Here is a 25875-nt window from a genome sequence, read left to right on the forward strand (position 1 = left end):
AAATAAGTATTTGGTCACCTACAAACAAGCAAGATTTTTGGCTCTCACAGACCTGTAACTTCTTCTTTAAGAGGCTCCTCTTGTCCTCCACTCGTTACCTGTATTAATGGCACCTGTTTGAACTTGTTATCAGAATAAAAGACACCTGTCCACAACCTCAAACAGTCACACTCCAAACTCCACTATGGCCAAGACAAAAGAGCTGCCAAAGGACACCAGAAACAAAATTGTAGACCTGCACCAGGCTGGGAAGACTGAATCTGCAATAGGTAAGCAGCTTGTATTGAAGAAATCAACTGTGGGAGGAATTATTAGGAAATGGAAGACATACAAGACCACTGATAATCTCGCTCGATCTGGGGCTCCATGCAAGATCTCACCCCAAGAGATCGCAAGATCTCATCACAAGAACGGTGAGCAAAAATCCCAGAACCACACGGGGGGACCGAGTGAATGACCTGCTGGGACCAAAGTAACAAAGCCTACCATCAGTAACACACTACGCCGCCAGGGACTCAAATCCTGCAGTGCCAGACGTGTCCCCCTGCTTAAGCCAGTACATGTCCAGGCCCGTCTGAAGTTTTCTAGAGAGCATTTGGATGATCCAGAAGAATATTGGGAGAATGTCATATGGTCAGATGAAACCAAAATATAACTTTTTGGTAAAAACTCAACTCGTCGTGTTTGGAGGACAAAGAATGCTGAGTTGCATCCAAAGAACACCATACCTACTGTGAAGCATGGGGGTGGAAACATCATGCTTTGGGGCTGTTTTTCTGCAAAGAGACCAGGACGACTGATCCATGTAAAGGAAAGAATGAATGGGGCCATGTATCGTGAGATTTTGAGTGAAAACCTCCTTCCATCAGCAAGGGCATTGAAGATGAAACGTGGCTGGGTCTTTCAGCATGACAATGATCCCAAACACACCTCCCGGGCAACGAAGGAGTGGCTTCGTAAGAAGCATTTCAAGGTCCTGGAGTCGTCTAGCCAGTCTCCAGATGTCAACCCCATAGAAAATCTTTGGAGGGAGTTGAAAGTCCATGTTGCCCAGCAACAGCCCCAAAACATCACTGCTCTAGAGGAGATCTGCATGGAGGAATGGGCCAAAATACCAGCAACAGTGTGTGAAAACCTTGTGAAGACTTGTGAAAACGTTTGACCTCTGTCATTGCCAACAAAGGGTATATAACAAAGTATTGAGATAAACTTTTGTTATTGACCAAATACTTATTTTCCACCATCATTTGCAAATAAATTCATAAAAAATCCTACAATGTGATTTTCTGGATTTTTTTTTCTCATTTTGTTTGTCATAGTTGAAGTGTACCTATGATGAAAATTACAGGCCTCTCATCTTTTAAGTGGGAGAACTTGCACAATTGGTGGCTGACTAAATACTTTTTTGCCCCACTGTATATCATTCATTTGTAAGTCTAAAAATGGATGTATCAACTGCAGATTGTTCCTTATTTTTTTTTTTACATTTACCCCCCCAATTGGTACAGTCTTGTCCCATCGCTGCAACTCCCCTATGAACTCGGGAGAAGTTGTCCTCCGAAACACGACCCTGCCAAGCCCCACTGCTTCTTGAAACTGCTCGCTTTACCCGGAAGCTAGCCACACCAATGTGTTGGAAGAAACACCGTCAAGGTGGCGACCGCAGTCAGCTTGCAGGCACCGGGCTCGCCACAAGGAGTCGCTATAGCGCGATAGGACAAGGAAATCTCAGCCGGCCAAACCCTCCCCTAAACCGCACAACGCTGGGCCAATTGTGTGCCACCTCATGCGTCTCCATGTCACGTCCAGCTGTGATACAGCCTGAGATCAAATCTGGGTCTGTAGTGATGCCTCATGCAGTGCCTTAGACTGCTGCGCCACCCGGGAGGCCCCAGAATGCCCCTTTAATGTAAGTCTAACTGACTTACTAACTGTAAGTCGCTCTGGATAAAAGCATCTGCTGAATTTAATTTAATATAACAATGTAAAATGTTAATAGGGCATAGATAGATAATATAGGAAATACTATCAATGCCTTTAACCATATTATCATTGTGGAAAACCCCATCTCTTCTCAGATATCCGGCGTTATGATCATAAAGAAAAGATTGCCACCTAGAGGTAAACCGGCACCGCAATTAATCAGAGTACACTATTTTCTCTAGTCATTGGCAAAAATATCCACATTCAAAACACCCAGTGCTTTGTCACAGAATCACAATAGGCCCTTCCGTCCCCTAGTCCAACCTCTGGCCACGTCCAGTAGTGTTCCCTTCAGTGTGTCCAGGATGGATCCCTTGCTGCTGAACATAGAGAAGCCATGGAACATACTGAATTCCACATACCACTCATCCACAGGTGCTGCCACTAGGGGAATGGGGGGCGGGAGAGGAGAGACAGAGAAAGAGGTGCAGAGAGGGAGAAGACAGGTTTAAATAGGCCAATCAAGCCTGTGAAGGGCTGCTGCAAGTAGATATTGTAGTAGTATGTCAATATTTCAAGTAGCCTTGGTCTTCAAGTAATAGCTGGGTAGCCTGGGTACCAGTCTTTTTAGCTAACATTCCACTCCTTGGCACTCCTGTCATTTGCCAAAGAGACTTTTCATATTTGAAGATTGAAGAAAGGCCATTCTATCATTAATGAGCTTGAGATCACCTATCAGAATCCAAGATGGCGTAGCAGTCGGATGTGTGTTTGTCTTGTCCCGTGTAAATAGTCCTAGTTTTTTCGTATATATTTTAATCTCACTTTCCATCTACAAACTGAATATACTTTCCTGCAACCTGCCTCACCCAATGTGGTACGGATATGCTATTTTTTATACTTTAGAACCGGAACCCCAATCTGAAGCTAGCCAGATAACTAGCTACTAGCTAGTTAGCCATTGCTGCGGTCTTCACCGTTACCTCGGACACCAGCCAGCTTCAGCACGTGCCAATACCTGCCAGTTTGCAGGCGCAATATCAACCCAGAGCATATCGGACTGCTTTTTCTCTACCACATCACCGGATTCCTGACGCAAGCTCTGGACCATTACGCCGGATCATGGCAGCTAGCTAGCTGCAACCGAGGGCTACTGCTGGCTAACGCCTCTGTCCCGAAGCAAGCACCAGTTAGCCTCTCCCGGCTAGCCGAAGAGGTCTACCAGCGAATTCTTGGGCTTCAATACCTCTTTTGCCAATTGGCCTGGGCCCTTTATAGCCGACATGGAGCCCCGCCGATCCATTACGACTGGTCTGCCGACGTAATCGTCCGAGGTGGTTTCAACAGGCTTTTCCGTTGCGATGTTGTCGAAGACCCATCTGCTAGCCCCGGCCCGCTAGCTTTCTGAATCGCTGTGTCTCCAGCTCGCCTAGCGTTGCAGCAACTACCGAACGGCTCCCTGACTCACCTAATTGCTGCTCATTGGACCCTATGATCACTCGGCTACACATGCCTCTCCCTAATATCAATATTTATTTATTTAACCTTTATATAACTAGGCAAGTCTGTTCAGAACAAATTCTTATTTTCAATGACGGCCTAGGAACAGTGGGTTAACTGCCTGTTCAGGGGCATATGCCTTGTCTACTGCTGTTTTGGTTAGTTATTATTGTTTTATTTCACTGTAGAGCCCCCAGTCCCACCCAACATGCCTTAGATAGCTCTATTGTCCCACCCCCACACACGTGGAGACCTCACCTAGCTTAACTGGTGCCTCCAGAGACACAACCTCTCTCATCGTCACTCAATGCCCAGGTTTACCTCCACTGTACTCACATCCGACCATACCCTTGTCTGTACATTATGCCCTGAATCTATTCTACCACGCCCAGAAATCGGCTCCTTTTATTCTCTGTTCCCAACGCACTAGACGACCAGTTCTTAAAGCCTTTAGCCGTACCCTTATCCTAATCCTCCTCTGTTCTTCTGGTGATGTAAAGGTTAACCCAGGTCCTGTAGCCCCCAGCACCACACCTATTTACCCGGCGCTCTCATTTGTTGACTTCTGTAACCGTAAAAGCCTTGGTTTCATGCATGTTAACATCATAAGCCTCCTCCCTAAGTTTGTTTTATTCACTATTTTTGTACACTCCGCCAACCCTGATGTCCTAGCTGTGTCTGAATCCTGGTTTAGGAAGGCCACCAAAAATTCTGAAATTTCCATCCCCAACTACAACATTTTCTGACAAGATAGAACTGCCAAAGGGGGCGGTGTTGCAATCTACTGCAGAGCGAGCATGCAGAGTTTTGTCATACTATCCAGGTCTGTGCCCAAACAATTTGAGCTTCTACTTTTAAAAATCCACCTTTCCAGAAATAAGTCTCTCACCGTTGCCGCTTGTTATAGACCACCTTCAGCCCCCAGCTGTGCCCTGGACACCATATGTGAATTGATTGCCCCCATCTATCTTCAGAGTGCGTACTGTTAGGTGACATAAACTGGGATATGCTTAAACTAGATGCCCTCAATCTCACACAAATTATCAAGGAACCTACCAGGTACAACCCTAAATCCATAACTATTGGCACCCTCATAGATATCATCCAGACCAACGTGACCTCTAAATACACCTCTGCTGTCTTCAACCAGGATCTCAGCGATCACTGCCTCATTGCCTGTGTCCGTAATGGGTCCGCGGTCAAACGACCATCCCTCATCACTGTCAAACTCTCTCTAAAACAGATAATGACCTCATCTCGTCAGTAGAGAATGCCTGGTTGCTATTTAAAGTGCTTTCCTCACCATCTTAAATAAGCATGCCCCTTTCTAAAAATGTTGAACTAAGAACAGATATAGCCCTTGGTTCACCCCAGACTTGACTGCCCTTGACCAGCATCCTGTGGCGTACTGCATTAGCATTGAATAGCCCCCGCGATATGCAAGGGAAGTCAGGGAAGTCAGAAACCAATATACACAATATACACATATACACATACACAACCAATATAAGATTAGCTTTTTCAAACAGAAATTTGCATCCTGTAGCACTAATTACAAATTTTTGTTGGGATACTGTAAAGTCCATGGAGCATAAGAGCACCTGCTCCCAGCTGCCCACTGCACTGAGGCTAGGAAACACTGTCACCACCGATAAATCTACGATCATCGATAATTTTGACAAGCATTTTTCTACGGCTGGCCATGCTTTCCACCTGGCTACCCCTACCACGGCCAACAGCTATGCACCACCCGCAGCAACTTGCTCAAGCCCCCCTTCTCTTTTACTCAAATCCAGACAGCTGATGTTCTGAAAGAGCTGCAAAATCTGGAACCCTACAAATCAGCTGGGCTAAAATTATCCGCCGAAAGTTTTGCAACCCCTATTCCTAGCCTGTTCAACCTCTTTCTTATCGCCTGAGATCCCCAAAGATTGGAAAGCAACTGCGGTCATCCCCCTCTTCAAAGGGGGAGACACTCTATAAACTGTTATAGACCTATATCCATCCTGCCCTGCCTTTCTAAAGTCTTCGAAAGCCAAGTTAACAAACAGATCACCGACCATTTCGAATCCCACCGTACCTTCTCCGCTATGCAATCTGGATTCCAAACTGGTCATGGGTGCACCTCAGCCACGCTCAAGGTCCTAGACGATATCATAACCGCCATCGATAAAAGACAGTACTGTGCAGCCGTCTTCATCGACCTGGCCAAGGCTTTCGACTCTGTCAATCACCGCATTCTTATCGGCAGACTCAACAGCCTTGGTTTCTCAAATGACTGTCTCGCCTGGTTCACTAACTACTTCTCTTTGCTGTGTCAAATCGGAGGGCCTGTTGTCCGGACCTCTGGCAGTCTCTATGGGGTGCCACATGGTTAAATTCTAGGGACAATTCTCTTCTCTGTATATATCAATGATGTCACTCTTGCTGCTGGTGATTCTCTGATCCACCTCTACGCAAACGACACCATTCTGTATACATCTGGCCCTTCTTTGGACACTGTTAACAAACCTCCAAACGAGCATTAATGCCATACAAAACTCCTTCCGTGGCCTCCAGCTGCTTTTAAATGCTAGTAAAACTAAATGCATGCTCTTCAACCGATTGCTGCCCACTAGCATCACTCATCATCTGGACGGTTCTGACCTAGAATATGTGGACAACTACAAATACCTAGGTGTCTGGCTAGACTGTAAACTCTCCTTCCAGACTCACATTAAGCATCTCCAATCCAAAGTTAAATCTAGAATCGGCTTCCTATTTCGCAACAAAGCCTCCTTCACTCATGCTGCCAAACATACCCTTGTAAAACTGACTATACTACAGATCCTTGACTTCGGCGATGTCATTTACAAAATAGTCTCCAACACTCTACTCAGCAAATTGTATGTAGTCTATCACAGTGCCAATCATTTTGTTACCAAAGCCCCATATAGTACCCACCACTGCGACCTGTATGCTCTTGTTGGCTGGCCCTCGCCACATATTCGTCGCCAAACCCAATGGCTCCAGGTCTTTGCTAGGTAAAGCCCCGCCTTATCTCAGCTCACTGGTCACCATAGAAACACCCAACCGTAGCACACGCTCCAGCAAGTTTATTTCACTGGTCATCACCAAAGCCAACACCTACTTTGGCCACCTTTCCTCCTTGTTTTCTGCTGCCAATGACTGGAACGAATTGCAAGAATCACTGGAGCTGGAGACTTATATCTCCCTCTCTAACTTTAAGCATCAGCTGTCAGAGCAGCTTACCAATCACTGTACCTGTACACAGCCCATCTGTAAATAGCAAACCCAACTACCTCATCCCCATATTGTTATTTTTTTGTTGCTCTTTTGCACCCCAGTATCTCTACTTGCACGTCTATCACTCCAGTGTTAATGCTAAATTGTAATTATTTAGACTCTACGGCCTATTTATTGCCTTCCCTCCCTAATCTTACTACATTTGCACACAATGTACATAGATTTTTATATTGTGTTACAGACTGAATGTTTGTTTAACTTGTGTGTAACTCTGTTGTTGTTTTTGTCGCACTGATTTGCTTTATCTTGGCCAGGTCGCAGTTGTAAATTAGAACTTTGTTCTCAACTGGCCTGCCTGTTAAATAAAGGTGATCTTTTTTTTAAAAAAATTTAAAGATCAGAGGATGTGATCCTGATTCGGTAACAGTCATAGCTATCCTCCAATCAAAGGTTATGCAAATATTGGAACTCGTTCTTTTAAAGCACATTTTGGAACTATTTCACTTTTGGTGTCTGGTTGCTAAGCAACAGTTTGTTGTTGTCCAGATGAAACCCAGTCTGTAAAAAGTTGCTAGCTCACTTCTAAATTCTAAAACTAAATACATACTGCAATTACAATCTTTCCGCTAGAAAATTATAAAAGCTCAATGTTTATTTTTTGTACTTTGTTGTAATTCTATTTGAGGCTCCACATGTTGTCATGGAAAATATTATATATACAATATGTTATTTCCAACAACCAATGAGCAACTCCGCTGGAAATCCAGCTGCATATTGACCGTTGAGATTCTCTTAGGCAAATGACAGGAGTGGAATGTTAGCTAAAGACTGGTTCCCAGACTAATAGATCGGCTCATAAATGAGAAATAATGACACCTGTGTTGATAGTTATGTTGTATCTGGGGACGTTCACTCTCCAGGTGGATGCATTCTAACAAGCAGAGGGAAAGCACACATAACACATAAGAGAAACAGATAGAAGTAGAAAGTCATTGAATTCAAGTAATTACTGAGACAATTTATTTTGTTGTATGTACCATTTAATCCTAATCTTAGCCCATCTCACCATAATTAATTTAAAGGAGAAGGTGGCTGAGTTAGTGCTGTTATAGATGGCCATGGTGGGCAGGAGACCAGATGATGTGTAGAGCTTCAGTTGGTTCTGGTACTGTCTAGCTGAGCCGCCTGGTTTCTTCCGTAGCATGCAATCCACCACCTGGAATGAATGAGAATGGCAATCACAAGGACGGACAAATTAGAATGGTTTGTTTTCCCCCCCTGAAAAGTTACTTTGTACGTTTTCCATTGAACATGGCTTTTAAATCTAGAATGAGGCTTTATCTGGGTCACGGAAACTGGCCCTAAAAGTATTCATCATAATTCTTGGACACAGCATTTGTTCCAGGCAACACAATGGGGGCGCCAGATGTTTGATGAGAGCTGCTGGAGCAACATACCAGATTGTCCAGGCCGAGGTACAGTCGAACCCTTTTGCTATCCATATTTCCTGACACACACTGAAATAGTTTCTGTTGCTCTGGGTCATCTGGTTCATCGGTGTCATCTGGTTCATCTGTGTCATTTGGTTCATCTGTGTCTTCTGGTTCATCTGGGTCTAAGTGCATCAACGTCATGTAAAGAATAAATCAAAAGAAGTCTGCCAGCTAGAAAAACAGTAATCTGTTCACATCCAATGCAAATAACAGCCCTAGAAATCATCAAAATTGGTGGAATTAAATGGTGCCTATCTTTTCCATTCATTTGGGATTGATGCATATGTACACGCCACTGCATATTTATTTGGACAGTGAAGCTAAAACGTTTCATTTGTCTCTTACAGTCCAGCATTTTGGATTTAATTTAAATCATATGAGGCGCCAATACCTTTTATTTTAGGTAATTTTCATACATATCTTTTACTGTTTTGAAATGACTACATCAAGCCTGTTACGCTACAAACTTGTTGGATGCATTTGCAGTTTGTTTTGGTTGTCTTTCAGATTATGTTGCGACCAATAGAAATGAATGGTAAACAATGTATTGTGCCTTTTTATTGTAAATAAGAAAACAATATGTTTCTGAATACTTCTACATTAATATGGATGCTATCTTGATTATGGATTACCATGAATGAATGATGAATAATGATGAATGATTAAGTCCTGTGGGCAGATTCTGTGTGCAGAAAGATTATCCAAGACATGCTAACCTCTCACCATTACCAAAAATGGGGGGTAAGATATTTATGCCTCTTTCTCACTCATCATTATTCATAATTAATTAATGATTATCCACAATAATACGTCACCTAAAAGTAGCAGGCGTAACAAGGCGCCTGAGCGTCGTCCCCACATCCGTTTTTCAGGGGAAACAGAAGTTAGGTTTAAAATACTAAACCTCTGAAAAAAGGAAACATCCTCCTTCTTTCTGCCGTAATCATGACGAGGGTATGAAGTTGATTGAGTCCAACCCGCAAAATTACCTCCAAATGGTACCACCTCCCAAGGCCAAACACGGAAGATATACATTCTAGAGCAGTGAGAGAATGCTCTATAGCCTACTTTGTCTTTTTTTTCACATGATTTTATTTGATATTTTATCAACAATACAAAACATACACACACAAAACATCATCATACAAAACATCAACTATATCACTGCCCATACCCACTAACCCTCGCCCCTATCTCCAGCACTCGTATCACTTTCTGCCACATGGCGTCAAACTGCACGATTTTGTTTCTCTCCGTCGCCCACTCACGTTACATTTTCAGATAGTAAAGCGTTTGACCTTTCCATTGCGTAAACAACGGAGGTTGATTTCCAGTTTTTAAGGATACGTTTTTAAAAAATGTAAGCTTTATTTAACTGGGCAAGTCAGCTGCAAATGATTGATAAGAAATGTATTGTCCAACCCATCTGGTATCTTACTGCACCCTCATATGCCATGTCTTGAAATATACACAGACAAATTAAAAGTACATTTACATCGTAATACTTTTTTCCAACTCCGCCCATTACTTTTGGACTTTATAAACATTCCCAGAATGCATTAATTGTGTGCAAAGCTGTCAGTGAGCAAAGGACATTTGGCAACTTTGAAGAATCTCAAATATATTTTGATTTTACACTTTTTTGTTACTACATGATTCCATATGTGTCATTTTATAGTTTTGATGTCTTCACTATTATTCTACAATGTAGAAAATAGTAAAAAATAATGAAAAACCCTGGAATGAGTAGGTGTGTCCAAACTTTTGACTAGTACTGTATGTTGTGCAGAAAAAAGTAAATTATGAATTATTTTGTCTTAGTTAAGAACAAATCGGTATTACTGAAAATAAATACAAAAACATTGGGAGCCATGCCATTCTTGTCACGTTCTGTCCATCGTTCGTATGTGTTTTCCTTGTTATAGTGTTGGCCAGGACGTGAGCTGGGTGGGCATTCTATGTTGTGTGTCTGGTTTGTCTATTTCTATGTTTGGCCTGATATGGTTCTCAATCAGAGGCAGGTGTTAGTCATTGTCTCTGATTGGGAACCATGTTTAGGTAGCCTGTTTTGTGTTGGGTTTTGTGGGTGATTGTTCCTGTCTCTGTGTTTGCACCAGATAGGACTGTTTAGGTTTTCACTTTTCTTGTTTTGTTTAGTCTGTCTAAACAGAGGTCTAAACAGTCTAAACAGAGGCAGCAGCAACAGCAGCAGCAGGAGAAGCGACAGGTGCAGCAGGAGCAACAGCAGCAGCAGCAGCAGCAGCAGCAGCAGCAGCAGTGGGAGAGGCTGCACTATTTGACTATTGGGTGATTGTTCCTGTCTCTGTGTTTGCACCAGATAGGACTGTTTCGGTTTTCACTTTTCTTGTTTTGTTTAGTCTGTTCATGTTTATCTTTATTAAAATTATTTTTATTATTTATTGTTCATCTTTATTAAAAACATGAATAACCACCACGCTGCATTTTGGTCCGCCTCTCTTTCACCAGAAAACCGTTACAATTCTGAAGAGGTTTATTTTACCTGTAAGATTTATGGGAAGATTATTCTATTTAATTAAATCTGCTTTCATATTGTTAAGTAATGGAATAAAGTTATCTTTACAGTGCACATTTTGTTAAGTTACAGCCTTGTTCTAAAATTGATAAAAGTTTTCCCCCTCATCAATCTACACACAATACCCCATAATGACAAAGCAAAAACAGGTATCGCAAAAAATTATATAACATTTACATAAGTATTCAGACCCTTTACTCAGTACTTTGTTGAAGCATCGTTGGCAGCAATTACAGCCTCGGGTCTGCTTTGGTATGACGCTACAAGCTTGGCACACCTGTATTTGGAGAGTTTCTCCCATTCGTCTCTGCAGAGCCTGTCAATTTTTAAATATGCGATACCTGTTTTTGCATTGTCATTATGGGGTATTGTGTGTAGATTAACGAGGAAAAAAACAAACCACTTTAATCCATTTTAGAACAAGGCTGTAACGTAAACAAAATGTTGAAAAAGTAAGGGTTTTGAATATTTTCCGAATGCACTGTACGTACATTGTACATACTGTACATTTGAAGAAAGACTACCACATAAGTATTGTGGTTGGTTTGGATTACCTTAAGGTAAATGTAAGTATATTGGCTGGTGAGGGTCTACTTGGGGTGAGTGGGTCCTCCAAGAGACTGAAATGGGATGAGTGGAGGACCCAAGCACACCTCAGAGAAGTGTCTGATGCCCTCCCAATCACCCCATCCCAATCCCCTGGACATAATTTCTCTCTATTATCACCAATAACCACCATTACATCGCAGTTGTAATGACAAATAATAATACTTCGACTTCCTTTCCTATCTGTCCAGATCTCTTATTAATTTTACAAGTCATAAAAAAATGAAGAACCCCCCCCCATCCCAAACCCATCTCTCTGCACCACCCTCCCTGCTCTCCCCCATTTAACCCTAACCAAGTCAAGCTTTTCCCCACCTCCCATCCTTACCCCCCCCCCCCAAGCCAAGCTTGTTCCCCCTCCCATCCTTAGCCCCCCCAAGCCAAGCTTATCACCTACCCTCCTTCCCTTACCCAGCCAGGCCAAGTTTATCCCAACCTCCATCTTCTCCCCCCCTCCTCTTTTCTCAAACACACCCACACCCCTCTACACATCCATTCTCTTACATTCACACACAACATATACTCCATGCCTCTGCACACCTATTCTCTCCCGCCCTCCTATACATATTCATCCTCCTCTCTCTCCCCTTCATATGCACAGACACATACACCCATTCACTCACACATCCATGGAACAATTGACAGTTATTGACTTACACTACCGGTCAAAAGTTTTAGAACACCTACTCAATCAAGGGCTTTTCTTAATTTTTTTTACATTCTACAATAATAGTGAAGACAACAAAACTATGAAATAACACATATGTAATCATGTAGTACCCAAAAAAGTGTTAAACAAATCAATATATATTTTATATTTGAGATTCTTCATATAGCCACACTTTGACTTGATTACAGCTTTGCACACTCTTGGCATTCTCTCAACCAGCTTCACCTGGAATGCTTTTCCATAAGCCTTGAAGGAGTTCCCACATATGCTGAGCACTTGTTGGCTGCTTTTCCTTCACACTGATGTGTGGAGACATTTCACTGGAGCTAATGTATAAGGAAACGCTGTGTACAATTGCAAATACTGTGCCATTTTTAGATGTACAGGGTAAAGTTGATAATTTCATAACGAGGACAGCAATCAATTTTGCGAGGCACACTGCATGGCCCGAAGCAGAAGATTACTCTGTAAAAACCTACAATTGATCAAAACCATTCAATTTTGAGATGGGGGGTGAAATCCAAAGTTGTGCCTTATTGGCTATGCCATAGCTTATTTGTAAATGATAAATATCGATTCATTACTAGCACAAACACTTAAATTGCAAAAAATTACAAGTTAATTAGTGGGTGATTTCAAAACCAAAGTGGGAGGGGGGAAAAAAAAAGAGGCTACATTGCCCCCCCTCCCCCTAATTTGATAGTAGTAGTGGGGTGGTAGATGCCTAGTCTCCCCTGTGGCTCTGCACAGCTGCCTACATAGTACATACACCATAGACATACATCATTTACACACAGAAGTCAACTCAGACAGATCCAGCTCAGAGGCCCAGCTCATGGAAAATGAATGTGTTTTTGCAACAAATGTTGTGCATCGTATCGCATCAATTCTTCTCTAATCAAACCAAATTGTTTCAAACAAACCTATCATTGCTGTATTGTATTGGAGCACATCCCTAGGGGACCAAATACATAAAGTGCATTCATTTCTAAAGAGTAAAAGAAAAAAAAGGGACATAATTTACTGTCTCCTCATATGGAACATGTGATCTCGAATCCAAAATGCTGGAGTATACTATAGAGCAAAATTCAACATTTTAGCTTCACTGTCCAAATAAATAAATACACACCATGCCTGGTAAGACATTATTTTGGAGTAGAATGTCCTTTTAAAACTAGCTACTTTCTTTGACACAATGTGATCAGCTTACCTGATATGGTGGTTCCAAACTGCACCCTGACTAACAAAATGGTTATGATGAATAAAACCTGGGTCACCTATACAAAAGATTAGGAAATGTAATTTGTGTCATTCATTATTAGTTAGCTACAGAACAAAATGCGTTTTCACAAGCCAAAATCTACGTTTTAGGACACATTGGGAGTCTGTACCTACACAGAGGGCTTCCTTTCGCCAGGTAGCAGGCTTTTTTCCGATAAAAAAAATTGTAAAGCCAATAAATAAAATTGCCACCGTACAATTGTCCAGAAGAAAAAATCCCATTGCAAAATTTGCCTATTAGCCTATTCATTGATGGATTCAACAGTCTATGTACATACATGACTGATCATGCTTAATTTGCATAATTTTGTGGAATTAACTTGGTGCATGTGTACACTATTTTCCTTATGTATCTTTTTTTTAATCACACACATACAGATAGATACAGGCCGGAGTTGAATGACCGTTCAAAACCTTTTTTTCCCCCCAGGCAGGCTTCATCAGCGCGTCACACTTCACTTTGCAACGAGCTGGGAGGCTCATTTTTCAAAACATGTATTTTGAAAACATACTTAACCGTTTAAATCCTGAACGTTTTAATATATATTACGAGGCGTGTCTTACATTGCTTCAAGTTAGATCTCCTCTTTCTACATTTCTAGCGAATATTTTCATCTGTCACATGAAACCGCTTGAATGTGCAGTGCCCTCTCGACAATGGTGTTTTCCCGCCAATTGCATTATGGAACGAACATTCCTGCGTAGCCCACTCACTGCCTTGTGTGCATTACTGTGCGTATAATCTTAATAAATAATAGTTTATCAACTTTAAGCTACATGTTCTGATCTGTTGCATCAGACTCATTGCTTTTTAACGTTTTTGTTTTATGCAGCATAGGCCTACTGGTTGTATGCATTTGGAATCTATCTTCCCACAAATGTCCAGACTGGAATAGACAATCTTTCTCGACAAGCTGACCAATAGAATAGGTAGCCTAAACTTTTCTACTATAGTAGATTCACATAGGATAGTGATTTTGCTGTTCATTAACTTACCCATCTTGTTGGCTGAGGAAAAGTAAATGTCGACAGTTATTTTAACATGTTCAAAGATATTTACCTTGATTGAAGGTCGATTAATCTCCATAGTCTGTCGCCCTACAGAGCTAGCCATTTTGCAGAGTCGTTGCTTCTGTAATTTATGTATAGTTTCAGTCAACTAGCAAAACATTTACAACTTTTTAAAATATATATTTTGCTGCACTACAGATGATTGACTAGTAAGCCTTCAGGGTTGCTACCAACTGCTAACACTGAATTCTGGGATTTGTAGTGCAGCCAAACTACAACCAGCGATATTAGCAAAAATAGAGCCAGATGTTTCCCCGGCCGTTTCTACAGGAAACTCTGGGACCGGCAGTGCCAATTTACTCATCGATGAAACATTTGATCTCAATACAATTTTCTGTTCCCCGAACTAGAATATGTTACGTACAGAGTAGATTAAGTTATGTAGACTTTACCTTTTACCAAAGTTTATAAAAAGTGCGTTGTTTAGATGCGCATTTCAGAGTAGGCGTCCCATAACGGAAAACCACAAATATATGCAAGAACGCGCCAATAGGATCTCACTATCTCGTGCTTGTCCTGCCGACTATGATTAATTTGCTTATTTTGTGAATGGGTGGAAGGTAGCCTAACTGTTAGTGTTTGACTAGTAACCCAGTCGCAAAGGTTGATTTGCCCTTGAGCAAGGCACTTAACCTTAATTTGCTCCAGGTGTGCTGATACTGCTATGGCAGACCATATAAAGCAACACATTTCACTGTACATATCCTGTGTGACAACAATAAAACATCTTATTTAAAAATATTTGATAAAGGAGTACTCACATTGACCTTTCTGAAACAGTTTCTGCTATAACTGCATCCCACATTTAATTTAAGTGCATGAATCACTTCTAACCTGACAACACAAAGGTACTTTTTTATTTGTTTAATGTAATGTTAAGAATGTAGTTCTGTCAAAATAGAAATACATCCAGAATGCACCCTAAGTTATAAAGATCTGTGTGAGTTGGTTAGGTGAGCATTATACTCTCCCTTCCGACATTTCACTTGAACCATATTGAGCTGGAAAACGACAAGAAAGCTATTGTCCTTTGATGGAGTTGGGGAGACAGTCAAGGCCACTTTTAAAAGTACTCATTCCTTGCTATATAAAAAACACTCATCTTATTATATTCTCAGAATCTATCAAAACCCCTACTCACTCTAGCCTGGTCCTATACTGTATGTGTCACAAAGAGTTGGTTAAAGAACATTCAGCACGGGACCAGGCTACCACCCCACCAACCCAAGCCTTGTCCCATTTTGTATTATATGTGCTGTAGCCAACTCTTCCACACAGAGAGATGTTGGCTACAGCATAAATAGGCTAATCCTACCCCAACCCACCCGTTCTGATGCAATTCAAACAGCTAGGGTTCAGTGATCATATTCAGTTCTTATTGTGTCCATTGGTATAATCACAGAGGCCTTTCCCAGCCCTGTGTTTGGCAGTATGACAGTCAGTGCCTGTAGCCATCTCTCTATCAGTCTCTCTGAGAGGGTCCCTGCTACTGAACCAAAGGGTTCAGTTGGAGAGACGTTCTAGAATGCTTGATTTGACATGAAGTTCGTCATCTCATCAGACAGGGCCTGTATTCATGAAATATCTCAAAATAGGAGTTCTGATCTAGGATAAGTTTCGCCTTTTAGATCATTATGCATAAGATTACATATGGGGGTAGGGTGGTCTGAACCTAGACCAGCACTCCTACTCAGATGCTTTATGAATACGTGCTCTGGACTGCATATGTATAATTGGTCTCGTCGTCGTATCCAATCCCTCAGTTCTTCATCTAGTTTAGTCCTCTGCCTTGGCCTCCATCTCTCCATCTTCGTCATCTCCGTCCACCTCAGCGTTCTCTCTCTCTAGTTGCTCCAGCTGGCGGGCCAGCTCTGTCTCATCTATGTCTGTCACAACCTTCGCCTGGAGGGGAGGAAAACATAAGACATTAACACATGGACATTGGGTGCAATGTCCTGAACATTGTTGCTGTTTATAATACTGTTTTAACGCAAGATTTTTTAAATATTTTCTTATTTACATGAAACTTCTAACCACCCCACCTTGGACATTCCATTGTCCCCCTCTTTCTATAGTGTATTAAAATACAGCAAACATGATTTTATGTAACTTATGACAATAAGGTAATTGTACTGACCTCCATCTGGATGTTAAACACGCCTCGCTTCTCCTCAATCTTCTCTTTGATGGCAGCCATGGCCTGGTTGAGGACAGAGAGACCTTCTGTGCGCTCCAGTGTGGTGGTGGTCATGACGTAGCGCGGCGGCGCTATCAGATTAATCTGTCAGGGACCCAAAGAGACAATATGTTGTGATTACATACAGCCTTTTCCCTGACACAGATCTTGGACTAAAAGTCACTTTCAGTGGATGCTTTTGTCTTTTTTAATATATATTTTTAATGTGTATACAGTACCAGTCAAGAGTTTGGACACACCTACTCATTTCAAGGGTTTTTCTTAATTTTTTTAACCATTTTCTACATCGTAGAATAATAGTGAAGACATCAAACTATGAAATAACCAATGTGGAATCATCTAACCAAAAAATATATTTTTTTTAGATTTGAGACTCTTCAAAGTAGCCATCCCTTGCCTTGATGACAGCTTTGCACACAATTGACACTCTCTCAACCAGCTTCATGAGGTAGTCACCTGGAATGCATTTCAGTTAACAGGTGTGCCTTGTTAAAAGTTAATTTGTGGAATTTCTTTCCTTAATGTGTTGTGACAAAGTAGGGGTGGTATACAGAAGACAGACATATTTGGTAAAATACCAAGTCCATATTATGGCATGAACAGCTCAAATAGGCAAAGTTAAACGACAGTCCATCATTACTTTAAGACATGAAGTTCAGTCAATATGGAACATTTCGAGAATTTTTAAAAGTTTCTTTAAGTGCAGTCGCAAAAATCATCAAGCGCTATGATGAAACTGGCTCTCATGAGGACCGCCACAGGAAAGTAAGTTCCAGAGTTACCTCTGCTGCAGAGGATACGTTTATTGGAGTTACCAGCCTCAGAAATTGAAAGTCCAAATAAATGCTTTAGAGTTCAAGTAACAGACACATCTCAACATCATCTGTTCAGAGGAGACTGTGATTCAGGCCTTCATGGTCAAATTGCTGCAAAGAATCCACTACTAAAGGACATCAATAAGAACAAGAGACTTGTTTGGGCCAAGAAACACAAGCAATGGACATTAGACTGGTGGAAATCTGTGCTTTGGTCTAATGAGTCCAAATTCAAGATTTTTGGTTCCAACCGCAGTGTCTTTGTAAGGCACAGAGTAGGTGAACGGATGATCTCCACATGTGTGGATTCCACCATGAAGCATGGAGTAGTACAGGTTCTGAATACTTATGTAAATGTGATTTAAAAAAAATAATAATTTAAATACACATTTGCTAAAATGTCTAAAAACCTGTTGTTGCTTTTCCATTTTTGGGTATTGTGTGTAGATAAATGGAGGGGGAAAAAAACGATTGAATCCATTTTAGAATAAGGCTGTAAAGTATCAAAATTTGGAAACAGTCAAGGGCTCTGAATACTGCAAAATGACCACTGCAAAACGATCAGTTTCTCTGGCTTTACTATTTATGGGTATGTGTTTGGGTAAAATTAACATTTTTGTTTTATTCTATAAATTACTGACAACATTCCTCCCAATTTCCAAATAAAAATATTGTCATTTAGAGCATTTCTTTTCAGAAAATGACAACTGAAAACCTCTGAAATGTGATCAACAGGAATATGGATAGTCACAAGCCATCAAACAAAGCTGAGCTGCTTGAATTTTTGCGCCGGGAGGGGCATAAAGTCACCCAACATCAATGTGAAAGACTGGTGGAGAGCAAGCCAAGACGCATGAAAGCTGTGACTGAAAATCAGGGTTATTCCACCAAATATTTATTTCTGAACTCTTCCTAAATTAAAACATTTGTATTGAGTTGTTTAAAAATGAATATTAACTTATTTTATTTGCATTATTCGAGGTCTGACAACACTGCATATTGTTTTTTATTTTGACCAGTTGCCATTTGCCACACACCTATAAATAGTAAAACCAGAGAAACTGATCATTGCAGTGGTCTCTTCATTTTTTTCCTGAGCTGTATGTATGTATGAACAGTTGAAGTCGGAAGTTTACATACACTTAGGTTGGATTCATTAAAACTAATTTTTCAACCACTCCACAAATTTCTTGTTGAACTATCATTTTGGCAAGTCGGTAAGGACATCTACTTTGTGCATGACAAGTAATTTTCCCATCAATTGTTTACAGACAGATTATTTCACTGTATCGCAATTCCAGTGGGTCATAAGTTTACATACACTAAGTTGACTGTGCCTTTAAACAGCTAGGAAAATTCCAGAAAATTATATCATGGCTTTAGAAGCTTATGATAGGCTAATTAACATCATTTGAGTCAATTGGAGGTGTACCTGTGGATGTATTTCAAGGGCTACCTTCAAACTCAGTGCTTCTTTGCTTGACATCATGAGAAAATCCAAAGAATTCAGCCCAAAAAATTGTAGACCTCCAAGTCTGGTTCATCCTTGGGAACAATATCCAAACGCCTGAAGGTACCACGTTCATCTGTACAAACAATAGTAAGTATAAATACCATGGGACCATGCAGCCGTCATACCGCTCAGGAAGGAGACGCGTTCTGTCTCCTAGAGATGAACATTCTTTGGTGCGAAAAGTGCAAATCAATCCCAGAACAGCAGCAAATGACCTTATGAAGATGTGGGAGGTAACCGGTACAAAATGATCTATATCCACAGTAAAATGAGTCCTAGATTGCCATAACCAGAAAGGCCGCTCAGCAAGGAAGAAGCCACTGCTCCAAAACCGGCATAAAAAAGCCAGACTACGGGTTGCAACTGCGCATGGGGACAAAGATGGTACTTTGAGAAATGTACTCTGGTTTGATTAAACAAAAATAGAACTGTTTGGCCATAATGACCATTATATTTGGAGGAAAAAGGGAGAGGCTTGCAAGCCGAAAAACACCATCCTAACCATGAAGCACAGGGGTGGCAGCATCATGTTGTGGGGGTGCTTTGCTGCAGGAGGGACTGGTGCACTTCACAAAATAGATGGCATCATGAGGCAGGAAAATGATGTGGATATATTGAAGCAACATCTCAAGACATCAGTCAGGAAGTTAAAGCTTGGTCACAAATGGGTCTTTCAAATGGACAATGACCCCAAGCATACTTTCAAAGTTGTGGCAAAATGGCTTAAGGACAACAAAGTCAAGGTATTGGATGTGCCATCACAAAGCCCTGACCTCAATCCTATAGAACATTTGTGGGCAGAACTGAAAAAGCATGTCCGAGCAAGGAGGCCTACAAAACCTGAAGCAGTTCCACCAGCTCTGTCAGGAGGAATGGGCCAACATTCACCCAACTTATTGTGGGAAGCTTGTGGAAGGCTTTCCAAAATGTTAGACCCAACAATTTAAAGGCAATGCTACCAAATATTAATTGAGTGTTTCTAAAAACTTCTGACCCACTGGGAATGTGATGAAATAAATAAAAGCTGAAATAAATCACTCTACCATTATTCTGACATAAAAATGAATAGGAAATATAGTCAAGACGTTGACAAGGTTATAAATAATGATTTTTAATTGATAAAATAACGTCCTTCAAACTTTGCTTTCGTCAAAGAATCCTCCTTTTGCAGCAATTACAGCCTTGCAAGACCTTTGGCATTCTAGTTGTCAATTTGTTGAGGTTATCTGAAGAGATTTCACCCCGTGCTTCCTGAAGCACCTCCCACAAGTTGGGTTGGCTTGATGGGCACTTGTTACATACCATACGGTCAGGCTGCTCCCACAACAGCTCAATAGGGTTGAGATACGGTGACTGTGCTGGTCACTCCATTAGACAGAATACCAGCTGACTGCTTCTTCCCCAAATAGTTTTTGCATAGTTTGGAGCTGTGCTTTGGGCATTGTCCTGTTGTAGGAGGAAATTGGCTCTAATTAAGCACCGTCCACAGGGTATGGCATGGCGTTGCAAAATGGAGTGATAGCCTTCCTTCTTCAAGATTATTTTTACCCTGAACAAATCTCCCACTTTACCACCACAAAAGCACCCCCAGACCATCACATTGCCTCCACCATGCTTGACAGATGGCGTTAAGCACTCCTCCAGCATATTTTCATTTTTTTCTGCGTCTCATGAATGTTCTTCTTAGTGATCCGAACACCTCAAACTTAGATTAGTCTGTCCATAACACTTTTTTCCAATCGTTCAGTGTCTGTGTAATTTTGCCCCTCTTAATATTTTCTTTTTACTGGCCAGTCTGAGATATGGCCTTTTCTTTGCAACTCTGCCTAGAAAGCCAGCATCCCGGAGTTGCCTCTTCACTGTTGACGTTGAAACTGGTGTTTTGCGGGTACTATTTAATGAAGCTGCCAGTTGAGGACTTGTGAGGCTTCTGTTTCTCAAACTAGGACACTAATGTACTTGTCCTCTTGCTCAGTTGTGCACTGGGGCCTCCCACTACTCTTTCCATTCTGGTTAGAGCCAGTTTGCGCTGTTCTGTGAAGGGAGTAGCACACAGCGTTGTACGAGATCTTCAGTTTCTTGGCAATTTCTCGCATGGAATAGTCTTCATTGCTCAGAACAAGAATAGATGGACGGGTTTCAGAAGAAAGTTCTTTGTTTCTGGCCAGTTTGAGCCTGTAATCAAACCCACAAATGCTGATGCTCCAGATACTCAACTCGTCTAAAGAAGGCCAGTTTTATTGCTTCTTTAAATCAGTTTTCAGCTGTGCTAACATAATTGCAAAAGGGTTTTCTACTGATCAATTAGCCTTGGGCCTCTGTACGCCTATGTAGATATTCCATAAAACATCTGCCATTTTCAGCTACAATAGTAATTTTACAACACTAACAATGTCTACACTGTATTTCCGATCAATTTGATATTATTTAAATGGACAAAACCTGATTTTCTTTAAAAAAACAAGGACCCCAAACTTTTGAATGGTAGTGTATATAAAACCATTTTTTAAGGAAATAAATTATTGGGAAAAAAAATGAGATCCCTGCTGAAAAAGTCTGAATACCAATGGTCTAGGATTATACTATGTTTAATCTGGGTCCGTAAAAAAGAAACGGACTATTGAGGGGTGTTTGTTGTTGTTTTATTTACCTTGATTGGCATGGCGTCTGTGGAGCAGCCCAGCCCCGCCCTCAACGCTTCTTTGACAGCATCAATCCCCTCATACCCATAACAGGCCACCTCAATGTCTGAGGGAGACATGGGAGTTGGCTTAAGTGGGTTCCCAAAAATATTATTCTAACACACAGCGGCAGTTCTAGCTTGTATGGCTCCATGGGCGAACCCCCCTTCAGACATTTGGAACAACACAAATAATCATAACATTTTAAACTATATAAATATAAAATATACAAAAGACTAATAAATATCAAAAAGTAATAACAAAGACAAATAGAAACAAAGTGTATATAAATACAAAGAAAACAATTATTGAATTATTACACTATTACTAACCAAAAAAACAAATAAAACTAAATTGCACAAATCCTATATTACACACACACACACAAATAGAATAACACACTTATAAAGAAGAGAACCTGCTTATTACACGTCAAACAAGAAACACAAACTAAATTGCACAACTAATTGCATTAGTACTGTACAAAGTTAGAGGTGTGCTATTTGACAGATTCCCCCGCTCCCCCTACCTCGGGCTTCCAGTGGGGAGACCTGAGGTCAACCTACCCCCGCTCCCCTCCTCATCTCGTACTTCTGAGTTGGAGACCTTCCCAGGCAGTAGCATGCCTAGCTCATAAACTAGAATCGGGGCGCCCACTCCGACAAGGTTAATTGACCCACAGTCCCACACGGTGACATGATATCATTGATGTGATGTGCAAATGAGCGATAGATAACTCATCGCACAAATGTCACCATTCCAAATTATTATTATTATTATTTTAAAAATGGTGTGGGCGCCCCGTGCCGTGTCAGCATGGGCTGCCCATGTCGCCTCTCCCTAAATCCGCCACTGCTAACACATTAGTATAATGCTATATCAAGATTCACCAAGACACTGCTGTGTATATGATGTACATGTACCCAGGTAAGTGTTAGGTGTACATACCTGCCCTGATTTTGACAGCTTGTGGGGTCAGTCTTCTGTTGATGTTGTCAATGAGGACAGCCTTCTCCTCCTCTGTCAGGTCCAGACAATCTAAAACGGCTGGGTCCCTGTGGGCCAAAACACCAGTCATTAACACATTCAAACCTGGGAGGTCCAGGGCAATAGCTAAATAATATGTCTATTGATGCAAGAGAAACAGATTTGCATCTAGTCTCGCTTGGGCAGATTTGTATCTAACCAGGAGACTAATCTATGGAATATTTTTCTTCCATTTCTAGTTCCATAAGTCTGTTTGAAACTAAGAATGGAAAATCATATTTTTGTGGATAAATGTCTAAACAAGAGAATCCCGTCCACCAACCCTGACCAGGTTGTCAGTACTTACGCCACAGCCTGTTTGAAGACATCATAGGCTCCGTATCCAGGCCGCTTGTACTTCTCATCAAACACCCAGGCGGTGCGGGTGAACAGGCTCTCCAGCTGCTCATCTTTGGTGTACTCCAGAACCTCAGCCACATGCCTCAATATGCTGTACACCTGTCATGACAGAAGACACACAAGTCTAGGTTCCCCTCCAGAAATGATATCTGAATATATCAGTTGACAACACGTCTAAGAGTACCAAAACTTAACATAACCAGCCCTTCTACATTGTCAGCCCAAGGCAAAAGAGTATCTAGGGTTGTTCCACCAACTCTGCGACTTTTGAGAAGTGTTTATTGGTAAAAAAAAATATATATATAAAAAAACAACATTTATTTCACCAAATTTGAACATTGTCATAAATAGCAATCAAGAGGTTAAATAAATAAAAATGACTATAGTAAATTTGAGGAAGAATGTACTTACATGTGTGATATGTGGTTGTGTCTCATCTTGGTATTTTAAGAAGAATGCTCTGGATAAGAGCATCTGCCAAATTACTCAAATGTAAACGTAAGTGCCAAATAATGTAACAGGATTGACGATTTAATCTTAAATCATGCATAAATCCCCTTGTGACAGGGGAGCTTGTCGTGTGCAAAAGGGAGCGGCAATTGAATGAAAGCTTCACAAAAACGTTTTAAAAAACTAAACAATTCTAGCCTTTCCATCTTCAGGTAATGATTGACATGTTATGCTCGACCCACTCAGTTTCCCACCACAAAACACCAGAAAATTGCCAAAAAGAGCAGAACTAGCTCACCTGCTTTAACACTGTGATTTGACTATTAGATGTTCAATGTATCTTAAAAATATATATATTTAAAAAGGAATAGTTTCACCATATTAAATATAGTTCAGTTCACGTAACAGGGTTGACCATAAACGATGGACAGTAAATTATTCACTAATAAATAATCAAGTTCAGAAATTACCATCAAAGCAACCAAATAACTAGGGCTTTAGAATGATGGTAAAATCTTGGAGAAAGGCTTTGCTTAAGTGGGTTAAAATCTTCATAGAAGTCAGAGGGTACATGGAAGGGACATGTAAAAACAAGGACTTTTGGCACTTTAAGTCTTATAATGCGCGGATTTAGATAACCTACCGTTTTGGATTTGGTGAATTTGTCTTCGCACTTGATTGCCTCCTCGGGTGAAACTCTTCTCTTGGACAGATCAATGTAACCTAGAGAGAGAGAGCAGGGAAATGAACCGGTAAAGTATAGTATATTCCTATCACAATGAGAACAGGACAACTAGCTTAGTCCCAGATCTATTTCTGTCTTGCCAAATCCTATGGTTATCTGGTGACAAGAGTTGGCAAGGCAACACAAAAAGATATGGGACCAGGCTACATGTCAACCCATCACATTCCGAGCATTTTTCCTCTCACCTTTCTCCTTATCCACTCGGATGACGACCACACACTCGTTGCGTCCGATCCTGATGAGTTTGTTGATGGAGCGGATACGTCTGCGAGACAACTCGCTAAGGAGGATCATGCCTTCAATGTTGTTGTACTCCAGTAGACTTACGTAGGCTCCCATCTCTGCGATGGAGCGCACGTTGACCATCACAACATCGTCCACCTCTGGAAACCTGTGCTGGTAGAATCTACAGCTGATCGATGGCATCCTGCACTCGGTGGTCAAGATGATTTCAAGTATGTGAGTAAGCAGCAGAGGATAGTAGTCATTGCATTCTCATTCTGCCTGTATGTTATCACACTTTGCCAAGCAGGCGTAATGCTTGCAAAATGTAGATCATTATATAGCAAATGATCATGGGCAGAGAACTAAGTAGGTGAACAGACGTTGTTGGAAGAAAACTTTTGTACTGTATAAGTAGCAGGCTAACGTTAGCTTGCAGTAGCAAACAGCTGCCAGTGACTGCCAGCTTATTCTGAATGATGGGTTTCTAGTTAACTAGCAAAGCAAATCTAACCAACCTTATCTAGCTAAAACACATTCACATGTAGCTAGAAAACCAGCTCGATAGGATACTAGCCTGAGGGACAGGTTAGCTAATGTTAACTAGCTAACGTAACGCTTTTGAGTCTCATCCGTTCATCACCAATCATTCATTCTTTCAGAACTTCACAATCAAACGTTATACTCACTTTATATAGTAGATCCACAACTTGAGATTTAACTATATGAATGTCTGTATTATAAGTTATTACATTAAACTGTAGCAATTGAAATGTATCAGTTGAGGGGATAAAATACGACTGTTTCATCAACATGCGTGAACGAGGCGACAACTTAAACTTACCCGGAAGCGGAACTGGAGACATGCACTCCCAAAAAATACCATCGGTATTTTAGCAAATAGAGTTCCCATTGAAATGAGCAGTTTGTGATTTCTCCACAAGGTGTCACCCTGTGAGTGTTTTGAAGCAAGTTAAACAAAGACACTGGTAGACACAGAGTACACAAAACATTAAAAACACATTCCTATTATTGAGTTACAGGACGAAGATTGAATCCTACTACACCGGCTCTGACGCTCGACAGATGTGGCAGGGCTTGCCAACTATTAGACTACAAACGGAAACCCAACCATGAGTTGCCCAGTGACGCAAGCCTACCAGATGAGCTAAATGCCTTTTATACTCTCTTTGAGGCAAGCAACACTGAAGCATGCATGAGAGCACCAGCTGTTCAATAACGACTGTGTGATCACTCTCCATTGCCGATGTGAACAAGACCTTTAAAAAGGTCAACATTCACAAGGCCACAGGGCCAGACGGAATACCAGGACGTGTGCGCTGACCAACTGGCAAGTGTCTTTCCCTCCTAGACAAAAGGAACACCTACGTGAGAATGCTGTTCATTGACTACAGCTCAGTGTTCAACACCATAGTGCCCACAAAGCTCATCACTAAGCTAAGGACCCTGGGACTACATCCCTCTGAAACTGGATCCTGGACTTCCTGACGGGCCGGTAAGA

General features: G+C 41.2%; 2 protein-coding genes across 3 annotated transcripts in view; both read right to left on the bottom strand.

Moving 5' to 3' along the window:
* The window catches only part of LOC118362784 (cation channel sperm-associated auxiliary subunit beta-like), a 45051-nt gene extending 29991 nt beyond the window's left edge, over positions 1–15060 (bottom strand). Inside the window, exons 1-6 of one of the 2 annotated variants that reach the window (XM_035743387.2) lie at positions 14334–15060; positions 13203–13269; positions 8127–8284; positions 7736–7885; positions 7546–7600; positions 2248–2367 (exon numbers count right to left, since the gene is read on the bottom strand). In XM_035743387.2, the coding sequence (XP_035599280.1) occupies positions 2248–2367; positions 7546–7600; positions 7736–7885; positions 8127–8284; positions 13203–13269; positions 14334–14387 (604 nt within the window). In that variant the 5' untranslated portion in view covers positions 14388–15060. The remainder of the gene's footprint in view (positions 1–2247; positions 2368–7545; positions 7601–7735; positions 7886–8126; positions 8285–13202; positions 13270–14333) is intronic. The other variant, XM_035743388.2, reaches the window with a different exon arrangement.
* Positions 15061–15193: 133 nt separating this feature from the next.
* On the bottom strand, positions 15194–25211 carry LOC118362785 (eukaryotic translation initiation factor 2 subunit 1-like). The gene is made up of 8 exons (XM_035743389.2): positions 25043–25211; positions 24317–24558; positions 24030–24109; positions 22884–23035; positions 22499–22605; positions 21520–21617; positions 16482–16625; positions 15194–16246 (listed from the first exon to the last, which is right to left on the bottom strand). The coding sequence occupies exons 2-8, from the start codon at positions 24555–24557 to the stop codon at positions 16121–16123; spliced, it is 948 nt and encodes a 315-aa protein (XP_035599282.1). The 5' UTR covers position 24558; positions 25043–25211; the 3' UTR covers positions 15194–16120.
* Positions 25212–25875: the final 664 nt, after the last annotated feature.

Source organism: Oncorhynchus keta, chromosome 29 (assembly GCF_023373465.1).
Source record: "Oncorhynchus keta strain PuntledgeMale-10-30-2019 chromosome 29, Oket_V2, whole genome shotgun sequence".
Lineage (NCBI taxonomy): Eukaryota > Metazoa > Chordata > Actinopteri > Salmoniformes > Salmonidae > Oncorhynchus > Oncorhynchus keta.

Excerpts from the sequence above, each read along its gene's own strand:
- LOC118362785 (XM_035743389.2), bottom strand. The coding sequence starts at position 24,557 with ATGCCATCGATCAGCTGTAGATTCTACCAGCACAGGTTTCCAGAGGTG. Across the intron at positions 24,110-24,316 it reads CCGAGTGGATAAGGAGAAAG|GTTACATTGATCTGTCCAAG; the intron begins GTGAGAGGAAAA and ends CTCTCTCTCTAG. Across the intron at positions 16,626-21,519 it reads CAGACGCCATGCCAATCAAG|ATTAATCTGATAGCGCCGCC; the intron begins GTAAATAAAACA and ends GGTCCCTGACAG.